The sequence below is a fragment of the Hippocampus guttulatus genome, chromosome 11 (genome assembly GCF_054856545.1).
Source record: "Hippocampus guttulatus isolate MCC_2025c chromosome 11, RoL_Hgut_1.0, whole genome shotgun sequence".
NCBI lineage: Eukaryota > Metazoa > Chordata > Actinopteri > Syngnathiformes > Syngnathidae > Hippocampus > Hippocampus guttulatus.
Genome location: NC_141271.1, coordinates 8746750 through 8769945, shown reverse-complemented (window position 1 = coordinate 8769945; position 23196 = coordinate 8746750). Strand labels below are relative to the sequence as shown.

General features: G+C 41.4%; 1 protein-coding gene across 5 annotated transcripts in view; it reads left to right on the top strand.

Annotated features, from left to right (window-relative positions):
* Window positions 1-23196, top strand: part of dachd (dachshund d) — a 136245-nt gene that overhangs the window by 70065 nt on the left and 42984 nt on the right. For 4 of the 5 annotated variants that reach the window (XM_086124041.1, XM_086124040.1, XM_086124038.1 and 1 more), the window contains exons 2-3: window positions 560-675; window positions 11365-11520. In XM_086124041.1, the coding sequence (XP_085980167.1) occupies window positions 560-675; window positions 11365-11520 (272 nt within the window). The remainder of the gene's footprint in view (window positions 1-559; window positions 676-11364; window positions 11521-23196) is intronic. The other variant, XM_086124039.1, reaches the window with a different exon arrangement.

The following is a 23196-nucleotide window of genomic DNA, read 5'->3' as shown; positions in this document are numbered from 1 at the left end:
GTCACACCACCTTCCAGCAATGGCATGCATTAAATCAAGCAAGCGGAACATTTCCTAAGGCAGCCATTGCCTTTTAATTTCCTGAAGAAGCTTAAAATATCATTCATTACTGCAACTACACATATTTGGTTTTTAAAAGTCTCATAAATCAATAGGGCCCTGACTGCAATAATTATAACAAGTTAATGTGTAATTTCGAGACTGACGTGGGCTGAAGATTTTAGCATATGCAAACGAGGCAATTCAAATAGTGCGGGGGATATTAATGCGCAGAAACAGGTAACGAGGTACGGGCTATGAATTATGCATCAAAAAGTGGTTGATCTTCAATAAAAGGAAATGAATTCAGCGTGTACTCTAATTAGTTATGGAAGTCTATTATGTTGAGCTGCAGAAAGCAACTGTCCTTGAAAGGGAATTTATTTACAGTGCGTGTTGTCTCGTTGTGGAACGCTCCAAATGTTAACACCAGCCATCGCTGTCGCCCACCTCCCCCACCACCGCTCTCGCTGCCACCCCCGCACTCTCTCATCCGTCTGCCTCTTGTGTTTGCTTTCAGCTCCAGACCCGGTCGGCCTCCGAAGAGGACCCAGAGTGTGACATCGCCCGAGAACCCTCACATCATGCCCCACACGGTCCCCGGTCTCATGTCCCCTGGCATGATCCCACCCACAGGTAGGCTTGGATTCCCACTTAGTCTTGGTCAAGCAAAATATCCCATTTACATAAATTATACCGGATTTGAAATAATTCGTTCTAGCGTCCAAACTGTCACATTGTAAAACTCTCTTGGAGCACTCTTTAATTGAATAATCCATTGAGGAGGGTCCATTTCATTTTTTTTAACATAAACTGTCTGTCACACAAGTATAAAATAAAATTAAACATCTCCATTTAGGACTCAAATGCTCAACACCACTCACATTTTGAGTTTGACCAAAGTATATGCCTCTTAAATGTGATGCTCCTTCACGAGCCCTTATTCGGGTTTTTCTTTGGTTTGTCATGAAACTTAATCCAAAAAAAGAAGCATCCTCACGAAGGGTGATAGAAAAGTAGGCCAAAAATATATAGTAGTATGCATCTGTAATTAACTAATCGTTACACTTCTGTGAAAGTTATGAATGATAAAAACAAATCAGCATATATGTATAACACATTCTCCCTTCTGATCACAAGTGATGAGCATATGGGGGCTAACCAAAAATGTGATGAGCTAACGTAGGAGCAAGATAAGCACATTGGCAACAAAGACAGGTTGTATAAAGTGTTTTTGACAATTGACACACATCAGCCAGTCTGTGGCTAGCTTGAAGCTAACATGGCAGTCTACAAATTCACTCTGTGCTTCTTTTTGTCAAATAGCACAAACGGCTGGACTTCACTCACTTCACCTCTGCCTAACATGACGGCGTTAGCTGATTTTTTTTCTTTTCTCTGAAGCCAAGTCAAAGTCAAATTTTGTTTATGTAGCCCATAATCATAAAGAAGGCTGCCGCAAAACATATGCACAAAGTAATCCTTGGATTATGGCTGGCATGAATTCTAGGGAGTTTTGTGGTAAAATAATGACGTGAGGTATGATCACGGTTGGAACTCCCGACTTCTGGAGAACTTTAGGGCATATTTTTTCTTCCAAATGTGGGTCAAATTCCAGATACGTCCTTCGGGTGTTGGAACTTGGAGGTACCACTGTAGTGCCTGCCCGGGGGCACCCTGCAGCTCATCCTCGAAATGGCAATGGGTCCGAAGTGACACATGAAGCCCCCCGCCACCAGACACCCGCCGCTCACTCGTTCACCAAAAACAGATCGTCTGCGTTAGCCCCTGTGGAAAAAAAGCAACAACAAAGGCAAGGTTGAATAAATTGGAATGGAGATCTTTTCTCTCAGATTATTCCGGTAGATGTTGCATTTGTTGCCTGGAGTGCATTCTAATTAGCGCGATTAATCCACTCCACTGCAATATGTACATAGGCACTGGTTGACGCTAAAGCAAGCTTATCGCCACAAGAATCAACAGCAAGCGTTCAGGCCCTGACGCCCCCTCAGGCCGAGTCTTATTGCGACAAACGCTTTTGTTCTATTTGTGGCGGGCTTCATTGTGACTACTTTGATGTTGGTGGCTTTAAGTGCGCCATTTGCATATTGTTGTGCTCTCCTTCTTGACATGTCGAACGATGTTACACCATTTTCAGCATTCACTTGGTGTACATGACATTTACTGAAGTACTCCAGATATAATACACATAAAACAACACTGCTTATATCTATGACGATGTCAGATGGCTTCCGGGGTCTCCTTACAGCTTTGAGTGTAATGCCAAATCTCAGATAACACTCAATCCGTTCCAGGAAGAAGAAAAAAAAATCCACTCTACAGATATAAATCACTGTAAAATATAAAAACAACAAAACACTTCCTCAGCTTTTAGAACAAGTCTTTGAGTGTCACTTTAAAGCCAAAGAAAAAGCAAAACACGTGCTTACTAGCTGTAGTAACTGTTGGCATTCTTAGGGAATGAAATCAGTCGCAATTGCCTTGTTTGTCTTATTGCATGAATTTATGAAGCCTACTCAGATGGGAGGGGAAACGTCTTCGACGACAAAGCAGGCTGCAATTTTTAAAACCTCAGAAGCATTCCACTTTTATGTGTTTTTGTTTTGTACCTTTTGGCTAACTGTATGTAACCAAAAAGGTTGTGGTTTGCATTTCACTTTTTTTTTTGCACGCCTGGGCTTCCACACGACATCTACGTCCAGACTTATGACACACCCACCGTGTTAAAACTAGTGCAAACACCAAAGAGCTTTGGTTCTCTGTTTTCTGAGGCTGGCTTGGAGTTTTGCTTCAATTTGAGTATGCTGTGTATGAAAAATACCTTATCTAACGGATGTGTTGCCAGTCAGGACGTGTGCAATGCTTCCACTAACGCACGCCAGCATTTAGAAGCAGCAATTTCTTTTTTCTTTTTACTTTTACCACTTACCGGGCAAGTCACTTTATCGCATAGATATATTTTGATGACCAGCATACAAGCAGTTAAAAACAAATGATTAACTATGAAATCCTCCATTGCGACGACTGGGGTTTTGTAACAGTGAAGCCCCTTGCTTTAAAAAAAAACGAGCCACCAATTATGTTCATTTTTTTTCTCAATTTTAATTGTTATTTTATCTCTCAAAAAAAACTGCATTGAAAATGTTCATTGTCTTGCAAATAAAGAAAAGCTTGGACCATTCCTTAAATGTTTATTTATTTATTTTCATAGGTTTTCAAAATAAGCACAATATTTCAGAGATTTCGAGACATTTCAGAGAAATGTTTTTCATAAGATGGCAACGAGATGGTTTAATCGCTTTTTATGATGAATTTTTTTTAATTGTTTGGGAGGAATTAGGTGGTTTTACTCATGTAATTATGTCTCTCCCCCTCCCCCCCGGAAAAATCGAACTATCAATCATCGGCCACTGTAAATCATGGATCTCAAAATTTTCTGTTGTTTATTTATTTTTATATTTTTACTCAAAAGCACCAAAATGTTGTCTTTTCATGAGACAACGGCTTTCCAAAAAAATCTGCTCTTCCCACTGCTGAAGCCAACTTAACTTCCCAAATTTGATTCCAGATCGAAAAAAAGGGTGTCTGATTGTCAGAGATTTTCTCGGACAAACTGATGAAACACAGTTTTGCTTTAACAGACTTGTATTTATCTCTTCTTTGCTGTAATATTATACCAAAAGTGTTTTTGTCCTGGAGGCAAGAAAACATTGTCTGCGAGATGTTTGAAACCTAATATGAAGCTCATTCACCACAGTTACATGCTTTGAACGCATAGGGCGAGGTCGGCGGCTCACTGTAGAAAGCAAAACTTAAAGGCCGAGATGAGCGCGGAGGAGGACAATGTTGTGAAAGAGTCGTGTTATTTGGTGGAACACACGAGCAACAGAGAGGCCTTTTGATAGCATCCCCTTTCAAGCGCAGAGCAACGCTCTGATCTTGACATTTTAGTCGGGGTATTCAGAGGCCACTGATAAAGTAATTGAGGTTTTCGCTGTTCTCATAACTGTCATGCGGCCCTCGCTCACGGTGCTCAGATGCGACTTTTCCTATCCGCCACTTGCTGCTTTCATAATTGAACCGTTTTGATGATAGCATTAGGCGTTAAATGTCAGGGGAAGTTACCGATCTTGACAGTCGCCTAATTGGATATAATTGACCACACATAAGTTAGTATCTAAGCAGGCGGCTAATTGATGTTGTTGTCACGTCCAAAGAGTGCTGATGGGTGGTAAATAAAGGCGATGAGAAAGTGTCTCAAAGAGTCATCGTGGCACATCGTATTATTTCATTTTTCGCTTGAGCTAGCGCCCCCGTGCGTATTTTCAGCATGCCGACGGCTTCACCGATTATCGCATCATTTTTGTATCAGCTATTTTGTACAGATATGCAGCAATTTTCAATAAACACGAGCAGCTGTAATCAGACCTTTTTCATCAACATTATCTAGCTACTTGTCAAATCAGTTTTCAACAAGACATTGTCACTCATGGCCCTTGACAGACTGCTTAGAAAATTGTTGCGATGTTTTTTTTTCCATCCATGAAGACAATTTGAAGCCTGAGGTTTACCACTGGTAAACATACCCTTCCATATCAAGGCAGAGCGAGAAAATTGCATAATTGCTTGAATTTTAGCCTTCTTTTCGACTACTGTACTTTGTGTCAGTCAAAACGTTGTTACGTGAGATGAATAACCTCCAAGCGAGATGGAAAGCTGGTCATTTACATTTCAACAGGTAAATTGATTAAAAAAACACGTGGTAGAAATTCGAACACCGGTAATATGATCACTAAGCGACTGCCCAATTGGTTTTTGTATAATTCGGATAAATGGCACAGACAAGCTATTTTAAAGCTCATGTTAGCTATCATGCTTGGACGTATGTTCGGACAAATTTCTCACAACCATTTTATGCATACCTGTGAGAAAATTCCTTCCACAAACCAGATGATTGAGGCATTGTTTACAAATTTTGGGGGTTATGTGACCGCAACAAACAACCTTTGAGAGGTTTTACACGTTTTTGCCATCATTTTCTGTATTGGTCAGCGTTAGTCAGTCACTGTTTTGCCATCCGCAAATATTCTGGCACCTGTTGTACATGCGATGGTCTATATGAGCTAAATGTCTCAAATGTTGTTAGAAAGTTTTAATGAAGTCTTAAGGCTGTTCAAGCAGCATTTTGAAGCAAGTATATTTGAAATGTCACCATGGTGCCATATTTGCTAATGGCCAGTCGCACTTAAATCACCATAGCTCAAATTTGTCACATTCATTTTACTTTGTCCTAAACAAGCCCCAATCCACTGTGGTGTTTATGACTCATTCATCTGCAAATGTTGTATTTTTTGCTGCCGCTCAATGCGCAAATCGCGTTCGATTAGAATCAACGCCTACGCTGTAGTACAGGTTTCCTTCACTCGCTAACAACAGCAGCAATATGCATGTTGGAACATATCGTTAACATATGTATGTGTGCCCTTGACAACGCCTACATTTAGAAAAGAGGACATTTTAATATGCTTAGCTTCCCATTTAAGGAAATACTCTCAGATGTTCATGTGTGTGTGTGTGCATGCATGCGTGCGTGTGCGTGTGTGTGTGTGTGTGTGTGTGTGTGTGTGTGTGTGTGTGTGTGTGTGTGTGAAACCGCACGTGTAAGTGTATTCACGTGCCTAAGGGAGTTTTTCAGGTGGCTGATGCATTACAGGCAGATTGCCCCACCCCCACTCCCAACCCGACGTTCCCAACCTTCCAAATGGGATTATTTGCCATGGAGTGACACCACACGAAAATGACATCTCCTTCAAAGTGGAGAGAGGACCTCCACTCACACTATGGGCCACGACTTGAGCAGAACAAGCTTCAGTGTAATTCATTTATGTGCCAGAGGAACGAGTTTACCATTAGAGAAATGAATGCCACCAACAGTATACATCCTACCTGCAAATGTCCACTACTTCACTGATAAAATAACAAGACAGTGAAACCCTGAAATTATTGTTTGCCCCACTGGAAGTTAAAATCATTGGTGCAGTGGCAACTACGTAAGTGGATTGGACAATGGATGGACTTTTAAAAGTAAAAGGAAAATAAAGTATTTTATAGTGGTGGGCTGCAGTTGTCCCTTACACACTTCAGTTTTGTCAAAATAAAGATGACCAGCGATTCTAACATTTGGTCCAAATTCAAGACCCCCAAAAATGATATGCCAGCATTCAAAGGTCTTAAAATGACTGCAGACATAAACTAGACTGCCCTCTGTATATCCGAACAAAATATCTTTACAAATATGTCGTAACTACATATTCGCTTCTGTGATATAATGCGAAGTTCATATCACTCAGTCATTATGGTCAAATTTAGTGAAGGAGAGGTCTTAAATTTGATGGAAGTTGCCTTAAAACATGTAATATGGCTTCTTCAAACTCGCCAAGGCCCTGTCTTAAAACCATCCATTGCTTTCAACAAAGTTTATCCTAAACAGGGTCGCGGGGGTCGTTGGAGCTTATCCCAGCTGACTCCAGGCGGAAGGCAGACTACACCCCGAATGGGTCGCCACTCAATCACCGGGCAGATATAAAGACAAACAACCAACAGGACATTCAGTGACATGCATTCGCACAATACACAAAATCACATTGACATGACTTCATAATCACGCAGTCCATGTATTATGAAACCGTTGACGGCACATAATGCAATATAAAAGTATTACTTTGCTGCCACTTTGTTGCATCTTTGTGTCAAATAGCTATGTTGAGTTGAATTGCGTAGTTTTATTTGAAAAAAAACTTTGCCACTATTTTGCGGTATCTGTGTGTTGAGGAGTTTCATTCAGACAATTTTTTTTTGCTGCCCTCTACAGGCAATTATACTTAAAACATTTTAGTGGGGGCATCAATTACTTGCCGATTTTGAAGAATTGTATGAGTTTGATCCCTATCCTCTGCAAATAGTGGGGTTCATTGTTCTGTCGTCATACATGACTGCTGTTCAAAGTCAGAAGTCTGTAAATTGTGTTTTTGATCGTATGTATGTATTTATTTCAGAATCACATGTGGCTCAGCCGACCCGTGTTGTTTTACTGTTGTCGAAATATGTATGCCTTTTTGACATACAATTAGCATGTCGGTGGCGACGAGAGCAGCTTGCCCTAATCCGCCATTTCAAGCTGCTTTTAAAATAGATCCACCTCCAATTTGCGTTGTTTCTTTGTGCTGCTGGTCACTCCTCCTCTCAGTTGGCAGCCTGTCATAAGGTTAGCAAGCACTGTAACTGATCCTAAAGTTTTCGTGATGCAATGTAGCACAGTTCGAGTAGGGGCAGTTCACCTAAGAGCGTAGCCTTGCTCGTGTCGCTAATTTGCTGCCACATGTATACGTAAGCTGATGTTTAAGTGTTTTAATGTGTGCCCGTGGTGGGCTCTTTAACAAAGCCAAAAACTTTCATTTTGTGAGAAATATGAATCCAGTTTTTGGGCAGTGGTGTGAAGGTAATCTGATTTTAATTCAATTATGCGAGTTAGTTGCGGAGGGCACAGGCACCGGAGTGTTTGTCGTAAGAATGTTCTGACATTGGCGCAGGTATGGGGCAGCTAGCATGTTAATTAATGATGAAGATCCTGACAATATGCGGAGGCATGACAGCGTTAAGCCAGTCGGCTGCTGCTTCCTTTGCATATTAATAGATCCTTCATTATTATTTAATATGACAGCTGCTCCAAGGGCTACCGTCAGACCTTGTCTCTGTTATTTGCTGTTTGGTGCTCCCCGTGTGACACCGCCACGCTAGTCTCCATTAATTCTTTGACGGGTTCTGCATTTTTTTTTCCTTTGGGTTTGCTTTTGCGCTCACAATGATTCGTACCTGTGTCCATACCAGCGTCTGAATCTTAAGGTGACTTTGGGAGACTATACAAGGCGGGATTGTTTTGTTTGCATGGTAATGAATGCAGATTAGCAACCAAGTGGAATGTTGACGTTTTAGACTTCCTGCGGCTTAATAGACTTCCCTGTCCTCCTCATTACGCCTGCTGCGTCAAGCCGCGGGTTCTGAAGATATGACAATTGATCTGTTGGAATGAAACAATTAGCAGGAGAAAGATTTTACAAAGTAGATTTATTAAGGGAGTCGTTTAGCCAAAGACAAAGTGAGCCTCGTTTGATAGCTCTGCTCGGCAATATCATAAACATCTGATCCACAGCTTCTTCTGCATTTCTTTGCATTTGCAGTTTTTTTTTTTTTTTTAGATGAATGCATTGATCAATATGCAATTGAAAAAGGACATTTTCTGATCTTGCAATGTTAAGCTCCCAAAAGCCAAGTGCAAGACATTCGTGAACAATGTCCTAGAGGTGGGCGGCCCGGTGGTTGACTGGTTCGCGCGTCGGCCTCAAAGTGCAGTTTCAGGCACGAAACATCTTAGGAACAGACATTTTCATCAAAGCTCCTCTCCAAATGCTCTGATGTCTTGCAAAATAGTTACATCTTTTCATACGAGGTGCCATTTGGAGCTTTTTCATATGAAAATATCTTCTCATAGACAATTTGTAAGATTGCCAGGGGTGGGGTGGCTATCGGGAATTTCGGGAAAATATGTTAATTTTCCTGCACGGCTGGTATATTTCCCGGCATGTCTTAAACTGCACTTGTTCCACCCAGCTTTGATTTGGGCAGATGAGGAAATGTTTGTTGTCGCTGGTTGTCTTAACACACGAAACAATGGCAAAACAAACAGCAAATAAAATATCCTAGACGGTACTCACAAGTGTTAAGGATTCACAGGCTGCAGTACAATAAACCACATTTAAAGCTGCGGGTGGGGGCACGGCGAGGTGTTCCCTACACCTGATTTGTGCGGTGAATTTATCACACAAACAGCCCCGGAGGTGATTTCAATATTTACTCTGCAGTCTGTTCTGCATACGTCTCATTTGGGAAACAGTTGACTCTTGGCCATTATACACAAATGAAGGCTGACCTTCAGGCCAGGCAGGGGCTACATTCATTATGTGCACAAGTATCACCTTCTTATGGGCCCCTGACTTTTTTTTTTTCTGTCTGACGCCTTTTGCATATGGAACAGTCGGTCACAAACGAGGGGGCCATCGCTGACATGATGTATACAGTGCGTCAATATGGTCCTGATGTATTTTAAGATGCAAACAAGCTTCGAAATTATATGCGCAGAATGACTCTCGCCATCTGCCTATCAGCTGGGGAAAAAAAGAGCATCTTCTGCCAGGCTCACACGTTCGATTCCCGCCCCTTCACACGTGTGCTAAAAGCCCCTTCTGAGTGTGACAGCGCAGCGGCGAAGCAGTGAAAGGGCAGGTGATATACTCTATGGCGGAGCTGACTGATTCCACTAATAGGCGCTTTTCTATTGTATTCCTTTTTTTTCATCTTTTCCCAATTGCGCATCTTTTATGTTGTTGGCGAGGAGAATTCGGGGGGATTCTCCCGGGACCGCGCGTACCATGCACGCCGGCCCGGAAGAGCTTTAGCGCTATTTGTCGCAACTGCTGGAGACAGAAGCCTCATGAATAAAGATTTCAAGTCACGTTTGATACAGCCAGAAGCCCCGAAAGTGCCGCAATGACAAACCCGATGCTTTATGATCTCTGCAGTGCACTCGCCATATGTGTGTCTATTATCCCGCACATACTAGATCATATCCAGTCCATTTTATTTGAGGGTCTGGTCATGCTCATTCTTTATGTTTGAAAATTGGAAAAAGAGTTATTGAGGAAAATCCATATTTAAGGCACACAAAATAATCTTGGAACTTGGAAATGTTGTCCCACTTATATATATTTTTTGTATTTCAAAGTATTATTTTTTTGAAATTATGACTAATCAACTTGGACAATGGACCTGATTGTTTAAACGTTCCATTGCTGTAAAACAACACGCTTAAAATATATATTTTTTAATCTATAAAACTGAGCCAGGTAACATCAGTGCACATTGTTTCTATTTGACTAACAACTTTCTTGCTAACTTTAGTGCTACTTAGCCCAATTTTTGAACATGTAAAAACATTTTAGAATTCCTAATTTATGTGTGCTCCCCAAAGGAATTGATTTTAAAATTATTCGAAACATATTTGGTACGGTGTGTGTCCAAAGAAGTCCCTCTTCTCTCTCCTCCACTGCCATCAACAAATTGAAATGATAATTAAAAGCTTAAAATCAAAACTAAAAACGCTTGAATTTCCTGGAAAAATTGCAACAGTGTAAACCATCGAAACCGAACATTATGGGACTAAAAGGCTCATAGTAATGCACCAACCAAGATAACCAAAAATGTAGTTGACTTCAGGCACGCATATATCAGATAAATACTATGTAATAGAAATGTCATTTATAGTTTGACCCCTTTAGGTACAGTATATTCTCTTTTTCTACTTTATATTTAAAACAATGTACAGTATCGTTAAAATTGTAGCCATCACAAGTTTGTTGTCTCTCGTTACCTCCACTAAAACTATAACATGCATGTCCGGCATAAATAGGGCTGCTTTATAAAGTCATGAAAAGCAACCATGATGATTTCTAACAAATTGCAGCATAAACCGTTTCTCAAAATACGATGCTAGCTTTCAAAAATAAATACCTAAATTACTATGTGGTAGAAAGTGGATACTTGCTCCTCATCCAATACTTCTCGACAATGACCATTTGCTATTTTCTCAGAATAAGGTGCCATGGCTGCTAGATTTTGGCAAGTGTGCAGTATTACAATGTGATGAGCAAGGGCAATTAATTAGGGTGTATAAATAAGCAAATAAATAAATATATGCATCGCAGTTGGGCCCAAAGGATTGCCGGCCCACCGGGCAGATGCTGGCCAATCAGTACACCGCTGGCCATAGGACATTTGAGAGTATAATATCAAAGCGTAACTCATACACTGGAACGGTAAATAAACTGAACAAACGAATGCTTGCATCGTGATTCACATGTAGTTATTATAACGGCATCTCTTCCCTTTGAAGGCACGAATATTTCAATGTAGAGGGTGAGGCACCATGGGGTGGGTGTAGCCTTCATCACGATCGTATGATATCATCATCATGACAGCCTGCTGTGAAGATATCCTCTGTCGCCACATGAAAAAACATGTACATGCCTATTCCCCATGGGGTATGACATTATTCATTGTTCTACTCTTTCAAAAGTCCCCTTTTCTTTCCATTCATTTGCTCAAGCAGGTTTTTTGCGTCCCCTGGCGAACTTGTGGCACACTGTAGCTAAGCAGTCTGTTATGCTTCCTCTTTCTCCCCCCTCCCTCAAGGTCTCACGGCGGCAGCGGCTGCAGCAGCCAACGCAGCCATCGCAGAGGCCATGAAAGTCAAGAAGATCAAGTTGGAGGCCATGGGCGGCTTCCACGCCAACGCCAACCACCACCACGGGGCCGACGGTGAGAACGGAGACCTCAGCTCCAGCGTCGGTGAGGGCGCATGTACTGTACTGTCATCAACACAGTCATTCTCAGGGGGAAAAAAACAAAAAACGATTGACTCATCAGTATATCATGAACACATCAAAATATGTTCTAGTTGTAGTCATTTAACAATGAATTTAACTAGCTATCTAGCTCGCAAGCTGGACAGCGAATAAACAACCAATAAAGTGGATCATAATTTGAGATTGAGGAGTGAGTTTTGCTCCTTACAACTGAAAGTATTTCTGTCATAGTTTAAGGATACACAATAATGGCAATTCCAACTCCCCTTTTTTGTAGTCTGGGATTTGTAGCTCACTAGGTGGCTAATAAGGAAAAAATGTAGTTTTTTAAACTGTTTATTAATATTATCTTTTTCAAAACATATTAAATAATGAACAGCACTTGTAGCATACATGGTAACTTAGGGGCCTGATATCAATAAGTAGCTTTTACTGCATATTTTTAGATTGGGCCTGACATTTTTCCAATACACAAGAATTAATGGCTAAGATTGATTTTCAGTGGATATTTTTATGGGATTTATATTTGCAGCTAGATAGCAACATTTTCCAGCCAACAGGTTCAACTGCATTTTTCTTGGATTTTTTTTTTTGCCCTCAAATTTGTCAGATTTTCTTCAAAATCCTCCACCCATTGACAATATACTGTACACAATTTTAAAAGTAGTCACCTTTTGTTATAAGTAGGAACATACCAATATTGGCTAATCTGAGCTAGCTGCAAAGCTTGGTTAGGCTTGTTTCTTATTTTCCTCACCTGACATTTGAGATTGTTGTGTTGAAAGTGAGAAAAAAACTCAACACTCTTGAAGGCTAAGTGAATCTGTGAACACAATTTCCCAAAGCTATCAGCCTTTTAACAAGGCCTAATTGAATTGCTGTGAAAGCTTTGGTTTTTTTTTCTTCCCTCCTTTCGCTGTGTGCCATTCCAATTAATTATTAGCCCTAAAATGCAGAAGGATTTTCATGATATCACACAGAAGCACTTAGTGTATTAAAGAGAATGATAATAGAGCAGATCCACGAGCCCATTCCGAATTATAAACCAAATGTATTCCCTGAAGCTTTGGCTGCTAAATGGAAGCTTTTGGATTCACTTACTGCGACTCGTGAATACATTTCACTAGTAACACTTGACACCGCACACGAAAACAGGATGTGTATCCGAAGCCGATTTTAACAATACGGAATGCATAAACCGTGAGGTCGTTGCTCCAAGAGAATAGAGTGTGTTAAAAAAAAAAAAAAAAAAAAGAAAGACGGAAGAGAATAGGAGTGTGCGAGGTCACGGAAATAAAGATAAATGTGAGCACCAACAGCAAGGCTGCGGCATTGGAGCTAATAAGAAACTCTTTTATCTTTTTACAATTTAAATGGTAACCTTGAGCACGGCCACGCCGCGCTAGAATCATAATCCTAGCCGGCGAAGGGCGGGAGCGGCTCTCAGGTGCGTCCGGCATTAGCTTGTGAGTGAAATATATGGCGGCGACGCCTCTTGGCCCCATCCACAATCAATTGGATTCTTTTTCCTTTAATATTTACCCGCTACGATGAGACCATGCTCGTATGCATGGTGATGAACAGTCTGCCAGTGGCGTTTGAAGGTGACCTGTCAGTGAGTATGGACAAATCTCTCGCTCGCAGAAATGTAGAAAATAAATCATTAGCTCGACAGGGCCACTCTACACTCCCCTGCCCCCACACCGGCGCCCACCTCCTCCTCATCTCGCCCCTGCTCTCACTCAATGCGGATTTAAATCAGCTCAGATTTATGATTTGAATTAATGCTCCGTTTGGTCAAAGGAATGGTCTCGGAGACAAATGATGTTTGGTACTGAAAACCATCCTCATATTGATTACCGGGTGTCGCAGCAATCTCGTGTTTATATCAAGCACTCGTCTGTGACAGAGGTGGCCAGCAGGAGTCATCTTGATAATACGCCGCAGAGTTATTGCATTGCTTCTTCATCCATCTCCACCCTTGGATTATATTTAATACCAGTAAATCCACCAAAATATCAACTTGTGTGATAACGATTCAGCAACTATCTCTCTTGACACCGCTTTATTCATCACTGATGTCCGTACAAAATCCGACTCGGCCCTTGCTAGCTAGCTAGCTACCTAGCTACCCGCTCTTCATATCCGACCTACCTGGCTACCATACCTACTGTACCTCCCACCAATCCTGTCCTTACCTTCCAACCTATCTATCTTCCTGCAGATCTCCTTACCCTGCCTACCACCCTATCTATCCTACCTACCGACCTTCTTACCCAACCCTGCTTACCCACACTGAAAAAAAAAGGTACGTTGAATTTGCTAAATTTTATTTCATCAGGTGGTTGTATGAGATAAAATCAACCTAATCCAAATACGTTTTTTTTTAACTATCCATCTATCTTAAAAAAATGCATTTGGATCCAGATGATTTTATTGTGTGCAACCACCTGACAAAATAAAATTGTGTAAATTCATAACACCAATTTTTTTCAGTGTACCTATCTGCAACCTCCTTATCCTACTTAACTACCAACCCTACACACCACCTTATCTAGCTATCTTCTTTACTTTAAGTACCTTTAAGGTACCAAAAGGTAGAAAAACCCAATTCCCCAACAACAAATCGCCTACTGAACTTGCACTGTGTACCTACTTAACCTATACCCGTCAAATACCTATGCAAGCAGCTTTACCCTACCTACATACAAAATCTTTGAAGCTGGATATATGTACAGTGTATGTGACCAGCCGTGACATTGATATAATTGGACTGCATGGCTGTATTAAATCCCAACCCTCTTAGCTACAGGTGCCCCCTCTGAGTGTTTGTGTGAGAAGGCTGAAAGCGTGAGCCAGCCTGTGAAGGACACTCTGTTCCGTTTGTAGAGTTGGATCGGCGGTAGCTGTCTTTGTGTTGATGTAAATTGAACAGCCTGATGTTTCTCCCTTGCATTAAATATTCATCTCAATTAGTTTCCTGTTTGCATCAATGTTATTAATTATAAGAAAAGGAAAAACAGCTGGTTCCACTCTTAAACCAAACTAGGCAAACATCCTGAGCAAGAGGGGAAATAGTTTTGAATGTTGGGAATACTGTCTGTGATGAGAGACAAAGAAATGAAAACTGGGGTTTTTTTTGTGTTGGTTTTTTTTTTTAATATATTTTTTACGGGAATGAATCAAGGTTGCCTGTTAGAATCAGCCCTCCCAGAGTACACTGTGGATTGTTCCTGCGCCTCTCAGGAAATGCCACAATTACAGATCACAGACCAAGCAAAACACATGTGGCGCTGGGCCTTGAGGGGGATAAACAGCCCCCACCACCCACTCCCCTCCCCAGTTTTCCTCTGTGCACTGACCCCAGCCACAACCTTCATTACTGGGAGAGAAAACACTGTCCGCTGCCCACTAACAAACACCTGCCAATTCCATGAGAAGGAATTGTTATTTTTTCTTTCTTCTCTGGCGTGGAAGGAAAATAAAGTGTTTCTCAGTAAGAGGAGTGGGAGGTAAAGATGACAATGTTCAACCGCTCCTCCTTTATTATTTTATCAAAATCCATCCATCTTTCAACCTACTCCCGGCCTTCTCTTTGGCCACTGGGTGCTTGCCACGCCACTCGTCCGACTCGTCACCACGCAGCTCTAATGGAGCTGAAATCCCGCTCGTAATTAGATATGGGAATTCTGACTGTCATCAGCCAGATGATGCCACCAACCAAAGAAACACAAGTGGGGCGAAGACTGCTTAAATGCAACGCTTCCTAATCGACTTCTGAGCAGTAGAGACTCAGACGGTGTCCATACATACTGTACAAAACAGTTTTCTTACACACGGCGGCCTCAAACAAATGTCCCTCCACACCAGTGGAATTTTAAGAAAAATCCCGGACCACATCAAAACATGTTTGCTGAATCTCGGTGGCACTATATATATATATATATATATATATATATATATATATATATATATATATATATATATAAAAGCCCCTGCCTCTTTCACAGACAGGTCCTGCAAATACCTGTATGAGAGCTGAAATAGAAGATCGACCGTTTGCTTTTCATATATGGTAGAACCCAGGGAAAAGAGACATTAATGCACCCGTGTGACACGACATCCCACAATCGGATAATTAGAGTAGATGACATCAGCACCAATGTTTGTTGTGATGAACAAATATTGTCAAACCATGACAGTTATTTTCGACACAACTTGGCTGGAGAAGTGACTGTTGGGTGTCACACTTCAGACACTTCATTCCATGTCAGTGCAGCTGGTGGCCAAAACTAACCTGGAAAAATGGCAGAAAAATTATGGCTTGAGTAGTCAATCGGAAACCAAAGAAAATCATTTTCGGATAAGACAAAATAGCTACTTTTGTGAATGGGTGAAAAGCAGGAATCTGATGTGTGGACGAAAAATTAGTGATAATGTAGCAGCTCACAAAAAGACAATTTAATTTCGTAATTTGAATGACTCTGAAATAGCACCATTTGGAATCCATCCATTTTCCATCAAACTATGCCTCTAAGCGTTAGACTTAGCTCAGTGCTTTTTGTTCAACTTTTTGTGTAAACTTGCTCTTACCAAAGAAGCAATTAGTGATGACAACCATAGAACAGGAAGCGGCTCCATGGCCAGGTCAAAAGTGGTACTCACTGTCGCTGACCTTCCTGCACATTCCAATACAGAAGAAAGTCGAAAAATGCTATGTTCATTCTTGATTTAAAAAAATCGGCTCATTTGTCATAAATATATTAAAACGTTCTTGAAAACATCACTGAGAGCCACAGTTTTACCCAAGAGTTGAATTCATTCTCTTTTCATTATTTTCTATGGGGGGATGGTTCTTAATTCGACCAGAAAACTGATTTGTTTGACATCAGCAGTTCTGCTGCAGTGTAGACATGGTAACCTACTTCGAAATCCAAAATCTCCACCTGCTCATTTGGCGTTGTCCACATACCTGGAGTGTTGCCTGCATGCGAGTTTAGAGGGAAATGGCAAGACGAGGAGGAAGCGCCATTTTCTCCGTTCCAGGGTCATCAGGCTAATTTCTGGCAGCACCACCCTCATTCTTGCATGTTAGCGCATTTGTGTGTGGGTGTGGGTGTGCGTGCACGCTCATGCACATGCATCAGAAAAGGGGGGCTTTGGCCCCTGAGAGCGCTCTGTGAGGAGACCACAGCTGTACACTCCCAGCAGCTAATTGGTCCTTATCTAGCTGTCCCATTCATCTTCATTTTTTACCAATTACTGAGCATTATCTGTGTTCTCTGTTGGGTTTGGGACTTAATCCTTTTTGGTTAAGCTGACGCTACAGCTTGCAAATTTCAAATAAAAGGATGAAGACTAAGCATAAAGGAATGGAGGGCTGGTGGGGAGGGCAGAAGTCATGCTAAATCTAAAATAGAAAGTTCCCATTATCCTTGGCCGGTCGATAAAGCATTGCATCACATGAAGGAGAAATGGAAGAGATCAATGATCTGCGTTTATAATTCAAGTTTGCAAACACTGCAGCCGCATTGATTAGGTTATTCTCGTTGTCGTCGCCATTATTGACTTGTTCAAACAATATTTTCTCATCATCATCATATCTGCGGTCAACAGATAGAACGGCACTTTAAGGGGAATCATTAATTATTTAAGGTGCACGGCAAGGCCTGAGTCATTGTGTTCGGCCCACAAACAGCACGTAGCCTAGCATGTGTCGCTCGGCCAGACGGTACATCAAGACGCGGCAATCTGGGGCGGTTAGTCTTAATTTTGCAAGATCAATGCATAACGGGGCCCCCTCCCGATATGGGGTCTCTGCTTTGCGACGCCGGAGAGCCGCCCAGAGCGAGCATCGAGAGCAAGCGCTAATTACCTGAATGTTTACCGCTCTGCTGGATAGCACTATAAATTAACATGTGTGTAAATGACATTGTTAACTGATGAAAACATTCCATGCCCTCTTTAAGATAGCTTATAGCTTCCCAACCTTGAGCAACATTTATTTCTCATGACAAAAAGATCTGATGGTACATGATGCAACAAGAAAATGATGCAGCTCTTGTATTTAGTGGGATCATTTAATTGTTCGAGATAGATAGATAAACAAAGATCCACAAATTATTTTCAGACCAGTCTTCGTGAAATGATCTCTCACAGCACACAAAAGTACCACAACACACTGTATTGGTATTACTGGCCTACAGAATGCAAAAGTCCGTAATCTCCTGCATGGGAAGATAATAAAACGTGTTTTATTACGGCGTGCATCAACAAGCATTTCCATTGGCTGGCAGATGCGTTCACTATGGCGACAGATCGTGCTGCCATTTTGTTTTGCAGAAAAACACGAACTCAAAAATGAGCTGACCATTTTGTTATAATAAACCAACCGCTGACAACCCTGATTCATATTCTCAGTTCAATAAAGGACTAATATGATGAGTCTTTTTGATTCCCATATCTCATAATCGAGTGAGTAAATTAGACATTAGCCTTTGAGTTATGATATACGTGTTGTCTGTAATTTTCAAAGTGTGTTCTCTGTACCATTCGTGGTACAAGGGTTCCCCTTTGTGACAGTGATGTCGGTGTATTAACTAATTCGTCTTCATTTTCGTGCCAGGGCAAGTCTGGTTTACCGTGTTTGGGAATTTCGCACACCGCGCTGAGCCTCGCCGGGCGTTCTAGCAGATTGAAGACATTTTCTGTTACGCTCCCCGCGCACCTGACAATGTGGTGACAGAAAGTACTTTATAGACTAGACTTTAGACCAGGGGAAACTACAGGGTGTGACACGATTTTGTTCGATTTGATCCAGGTGCAGGCAGAGAGATTTTGCGCTTTGCTGATATGTGTTGGGTAGTACTGTATTTCATTCATAAATATGACGAAACCGTGCATCAAACCCTCCGAATCATTGGTTGGGTCGTCACACTCAGACCCAGGAACGGGGATTCACGATGGTCTCCAAGTGCCCACTTTGCCGTGGCCAATTTTATGTCATCCTCAAGAGGAGATGTTATTGCAGTACCCTATAAATGTACTTTGCACATGTCGATCTTCTGCATGGAGTCCAGCAAGTCTTTTATGCTTCCGCCATGTAGAATGTGCACCTCTCCGATGCTGAATTTAAAGGCAACGAGGGCAGCTGCTTTAATTTGCCGGGAATGAAGTCGGCTCCCACAACGGCGCAAACACCCCTTTCTGAAAGTGGAAACAAATGAGAAAAAGAGATGTTGAGGAATAATATAGTTAGACTGTTACTCTAATTTTAAAGTGTTTTTTGAGCAGGTTTTTGATAGGCAGTATAATCTGAACCCTTCATTCAAAATTCTTGTTGTGTTGTACTCAGAGTGAAGTCGCCTTTCCAACCATACATTTGACAGATTAATTTTCCAATGGACTTTCAGATTTATGGTCGTTATTGACCTTGAACTGTAGCTACTGGATTCCACTCCACTACAAGGCACTTACTTTTATTCGTGACTGTCAAAGATAGATACAGATTAGTTTGGCAGGCAGATGGATGGATGAATGGATGGATGGATGGATGGATGGATAGATGATGAAAACTTTCAGTGTTTTTTTTTCACTGCAACTTTTAGCGTGACTTTGTTTATATGGTATTGAAGCAAAAAAGGGGGGTACAGATTATCTTGTGTTGCGTTACATGCTGACATAATGGCGCAGTATCAAAAGCATCCTGCAAATTGGTGGGTACAGTGCACTGGGCATCTCCCAATACAATTGTAAATAATACTATAATCAGAGTTTGTGTTATGAAGGTATTGTTTTTTCGAACACTCATTTTTATTTCATTTCAAAAAATGTTTTTTTACCTAATGTTTTTTTCTCATTTGTTTTCATTAACTACTTTGCTTCTTTTGCAGGCCGTATGCATTGATGCGGTGGGCCAGATCTGTTCTCTGGGTCTTGGGTTTGACAGCTAGCTTCTACAGAAATGTAAAATCAGATAAAGATACAAAAAGAAAAAAATATACTGTATATAAAATATATTTTTAAAATTACATCTTGCATTAAAATGTTCAATGTGAAAGAACAAGACGATGAAGAAATATGCTAAAATATGGAAATAATTTGAATGAAACATCGATCTATTTAACTATCTATCTATCTATATCTATATACGAGATATACAGTATATACGGTAAATGACATGTAGTGGAATCTGAATAATAGGTATTTGAAAGGAAACATGTCTTCTGAATATCAGGCACATTTCAGACCCTCATGTATGTGCAGTGGCACTGCATGGTGTTGTGCCTGTCCACAGACGATGGCCACATGCAGCGATGCCGCGCCCGCACTCTTGACAGCAATCCGTTTGGTCACACTCTCTGCGCCAGCTGTCAGCCTCGGCTGCGCTACTGCGATTTAATTAGTCTGTTTATGTCCTTTCTAATAATAACGCTCTCCGGGTGGAAGGACACATCCGAAGCGGCTTCGACCAGCTCGCTGCTGCAGGAGACTGGTGGCTGCTCTGTGAATGTGGGCCAACACATGGATGGAGGATGGTGGCAAGTGCTTCCTTGTTGTCCCTGCTAGACAGAACGATGGCCCTCAGGCTAAGATCTGGTATCTACCCCCCCATCTCTACTCTATCGTAACCTTAACCATTAGGGGATAAAGCGCATGCTGACCTGATATGAGTGTCTGGGGGCAACTTCATCCGTCTTCTTGTGTAGCTCTCTTGTGGGAACCTTTTGTCCCAGGGAAGCTCTCGAGAGCAACGCGATTTTAGCCATGGGCTGAATGGAATTTGTTTCATGAACAAGAGCTCCTCCATGGAGTGGTTGGCGGCGGTGGGGGGTGAGGGGGCACATTTATGTCTGATTTATGCATTACAGCACTGTTTTGTGTTCAGGCGACGGGAGAAGCCGTTTAAAAGGTTCAGGAACAGAAATGTGGCAAGGTGTTGTCAAATAAAGACAACAAGATGAGCAAAGAGCTTAATTGCGCTCTCTCTCTTTCTCTCTCTCTCTCTCCCTCACTCTATCTCTTTCTCTCGCTCCCTCTTTCACTCTCTTGGGTTGAGGCCCTCGCCATCTCTCCATTAGGCTGGCGAGCCTCCTGGGAGCCAGGTGACAGATAAGTCACACGTTTTAATAGACATTTCAACAGATAAATCTGATAATCATTTCTCCTCTTTAATGAAGTTTAATGTCCTCGTTCCAATTCCGGCAGTGTGCGCCGTTGTTGAATATGCATGACGGGGAAATGGGGAGTCGCCCCGCAAAAAACACCACAAATGCCACGACGACAATTGCAGAAATAGATTGCAATACCACATGAGATTGATGAAATATTATTTTCGTAATGATGCATATCAAGCAAAGTTGGAAGGGGCGGTTACACACTCGGCTCCTCTGCAGATATTTTTTTAAAATATTGTCCACACAAATCAATTCTAAGATCTTTGAAACGGACCTGAAGTCTACTCCTGTCATTATTATACATTACAAAAAGCATGTGCAGGTTATTCCTCATTGATCAAAATTACCGTCATAGAGGTCTACATTTAGGTTTTTCAAGTGAGTACTTAGTTTATAAGTGAGTACGAATTTAAAAAAGGGGGGTTCATGCCCACGAGTTACTGTTTTTTATTTCAATTTTGATAGTTATGACATCTTGTTTTTTTTAATAAAAAAATATTTACTGAAATTACAACTTCACCACTGTGATGGGTTAGTGATAGACTACCGTCGTAAACAGAGGACCCTCATTAACATATTTTTTTAATATGATGCAGAACCATTTTTTCCCGCCTCACATCCAAAAAAAATAACTAAACAAAAACAAATCACCCCACAAGAATATACTTGTTTTCGGAAAGGATTTACACTACACTCCAGAGATCCAACCTGGAGATACTTAATACTGCAACCTGACCCAAGATTTGCAATCCTTTCTGGAACTCACAAATTACATAAATCTACATTTATTTTTGTGCTTGCAAACACTTTGTTTTTCTTCTTTCTACCCCCCAAATTTGCTGCTGTTGACTGTAAATTTCCCCAGTGTGGGACAAATAAAGGATATCTTAATCATAAATAAATGCAATATTATACAAAATATTATGTTTTATGCGCCCCCACTAGTCTAAACACAACACTCTGATTAATATTGAGTTTGTACAGTATGAATTTTGTATAAAAAAAAAAAAAATCAGTCTCTGTTTTTATCAGTCTCATGAGGCGACCATCTTGCCTTGGACTGCCACTAGCTGTCGACTGAAAATGACATCACAGTTGCTCAGGTAACGACGGTCACGATTCATCAGTTTTTTGGGTTTAGTCATGTGATGTTCACATTAGGCATAGTGATGTCATTTTCAGTCAACAGCCAGTGGCAGGCCAAGACAAAATGGTCGCCCCCTGAGAGGGATGAAAACAGATGTCTTTTTCTGCTTAATCCGTCCATCCATTTTATCGCGGGCGTGCTGGAGCCTCTCCCAGCTGTCTTCGGGCAGTTGGCAGGGGACACCCCGAACTGCTTGCCAGCCAATCGCAGGGCAAACATAGGCGAACAACCATTCGCGAACATGCAAACTCCACACAGGAAGGCCAGAGCAAAACCCTACACCTCTGCACATTGAGGCAGACGTGCTAACCAGTCGACTACCGTGCCGCCCTGCTTAATTCATATTCCACTAAATCAATATTACGTAATCTGAATACTGTATTTACCCCAGTGGGGGTGCATAAAGAACATATTAGTATTAAGAACATTTCTCACTTGACTTCTGTAAGTGTTATGCTGGATTCATTTCTAATGACTCAAGTTGGGATATAAAAAAAGTGTACCCAAATCCTCATTCCTGTTCAAAATGATCAAATGTTGAAGGCTCACTGAAATCGAAGGAGTCCACATGTAAGCACTTCTCGCATGACGTTGTCATTATTGTTGATGGCAGTTGATCTCATAAAGTTATGAAGCATCTGTTGTTTTAGGGCACAGAAAGGAAGTAGAATTTTTCGTTTGGTAGTGAACTGAAAACATTGGGTATTATGTATCACTGAAATTTGTCTGAAATTACATCATCATTAATATTGTAAATGTTCTAAATCTGTCAACTACATGCAAGATTGTAACACTCCCCATTACATGGGAATGTAGGAGGAGCTTTTCATTTTGTTACTAGGCAAAATCATTGACCATTTGTGTTTTTTCTCTTCAATCACCGTAGAAAATTGTTTTGTCGCTGTAATCACCACGTCATTACACTTGCGTGTGGTGTAATGTTACGTGCCGACATGCTAATGTTCCCTTCTAAGCATGATCGCGTCTCTGATGTCGCAGCCATTTTCACTGCGTAAACTGCTTTACATCGCCGCGCAATCTCTCTCTGCATTACAGCCTCAAAACCTGTGAATCGCCGCCGAAAGGTTGAATGTTGTTTATTGCGCGTATCACATTTACACCAAGTGACATTGTCTTTTCAGATTGTGTTGATCTCTTCACTTCGCAAAGGTCAGCGCCTTGCGCCGCTAAATTCGAGTTGACAGAGAAGAAGAGTGTGGGGGGGGGGGGGGGGGGGTTGGACAGTGGAGCAGACGTATCGCCCCCGCATCCTGGTGCTCCAAATTAATCTATCCAATTAATCAAGAATGAGCTTTAATGTTGATGATGGGTGACA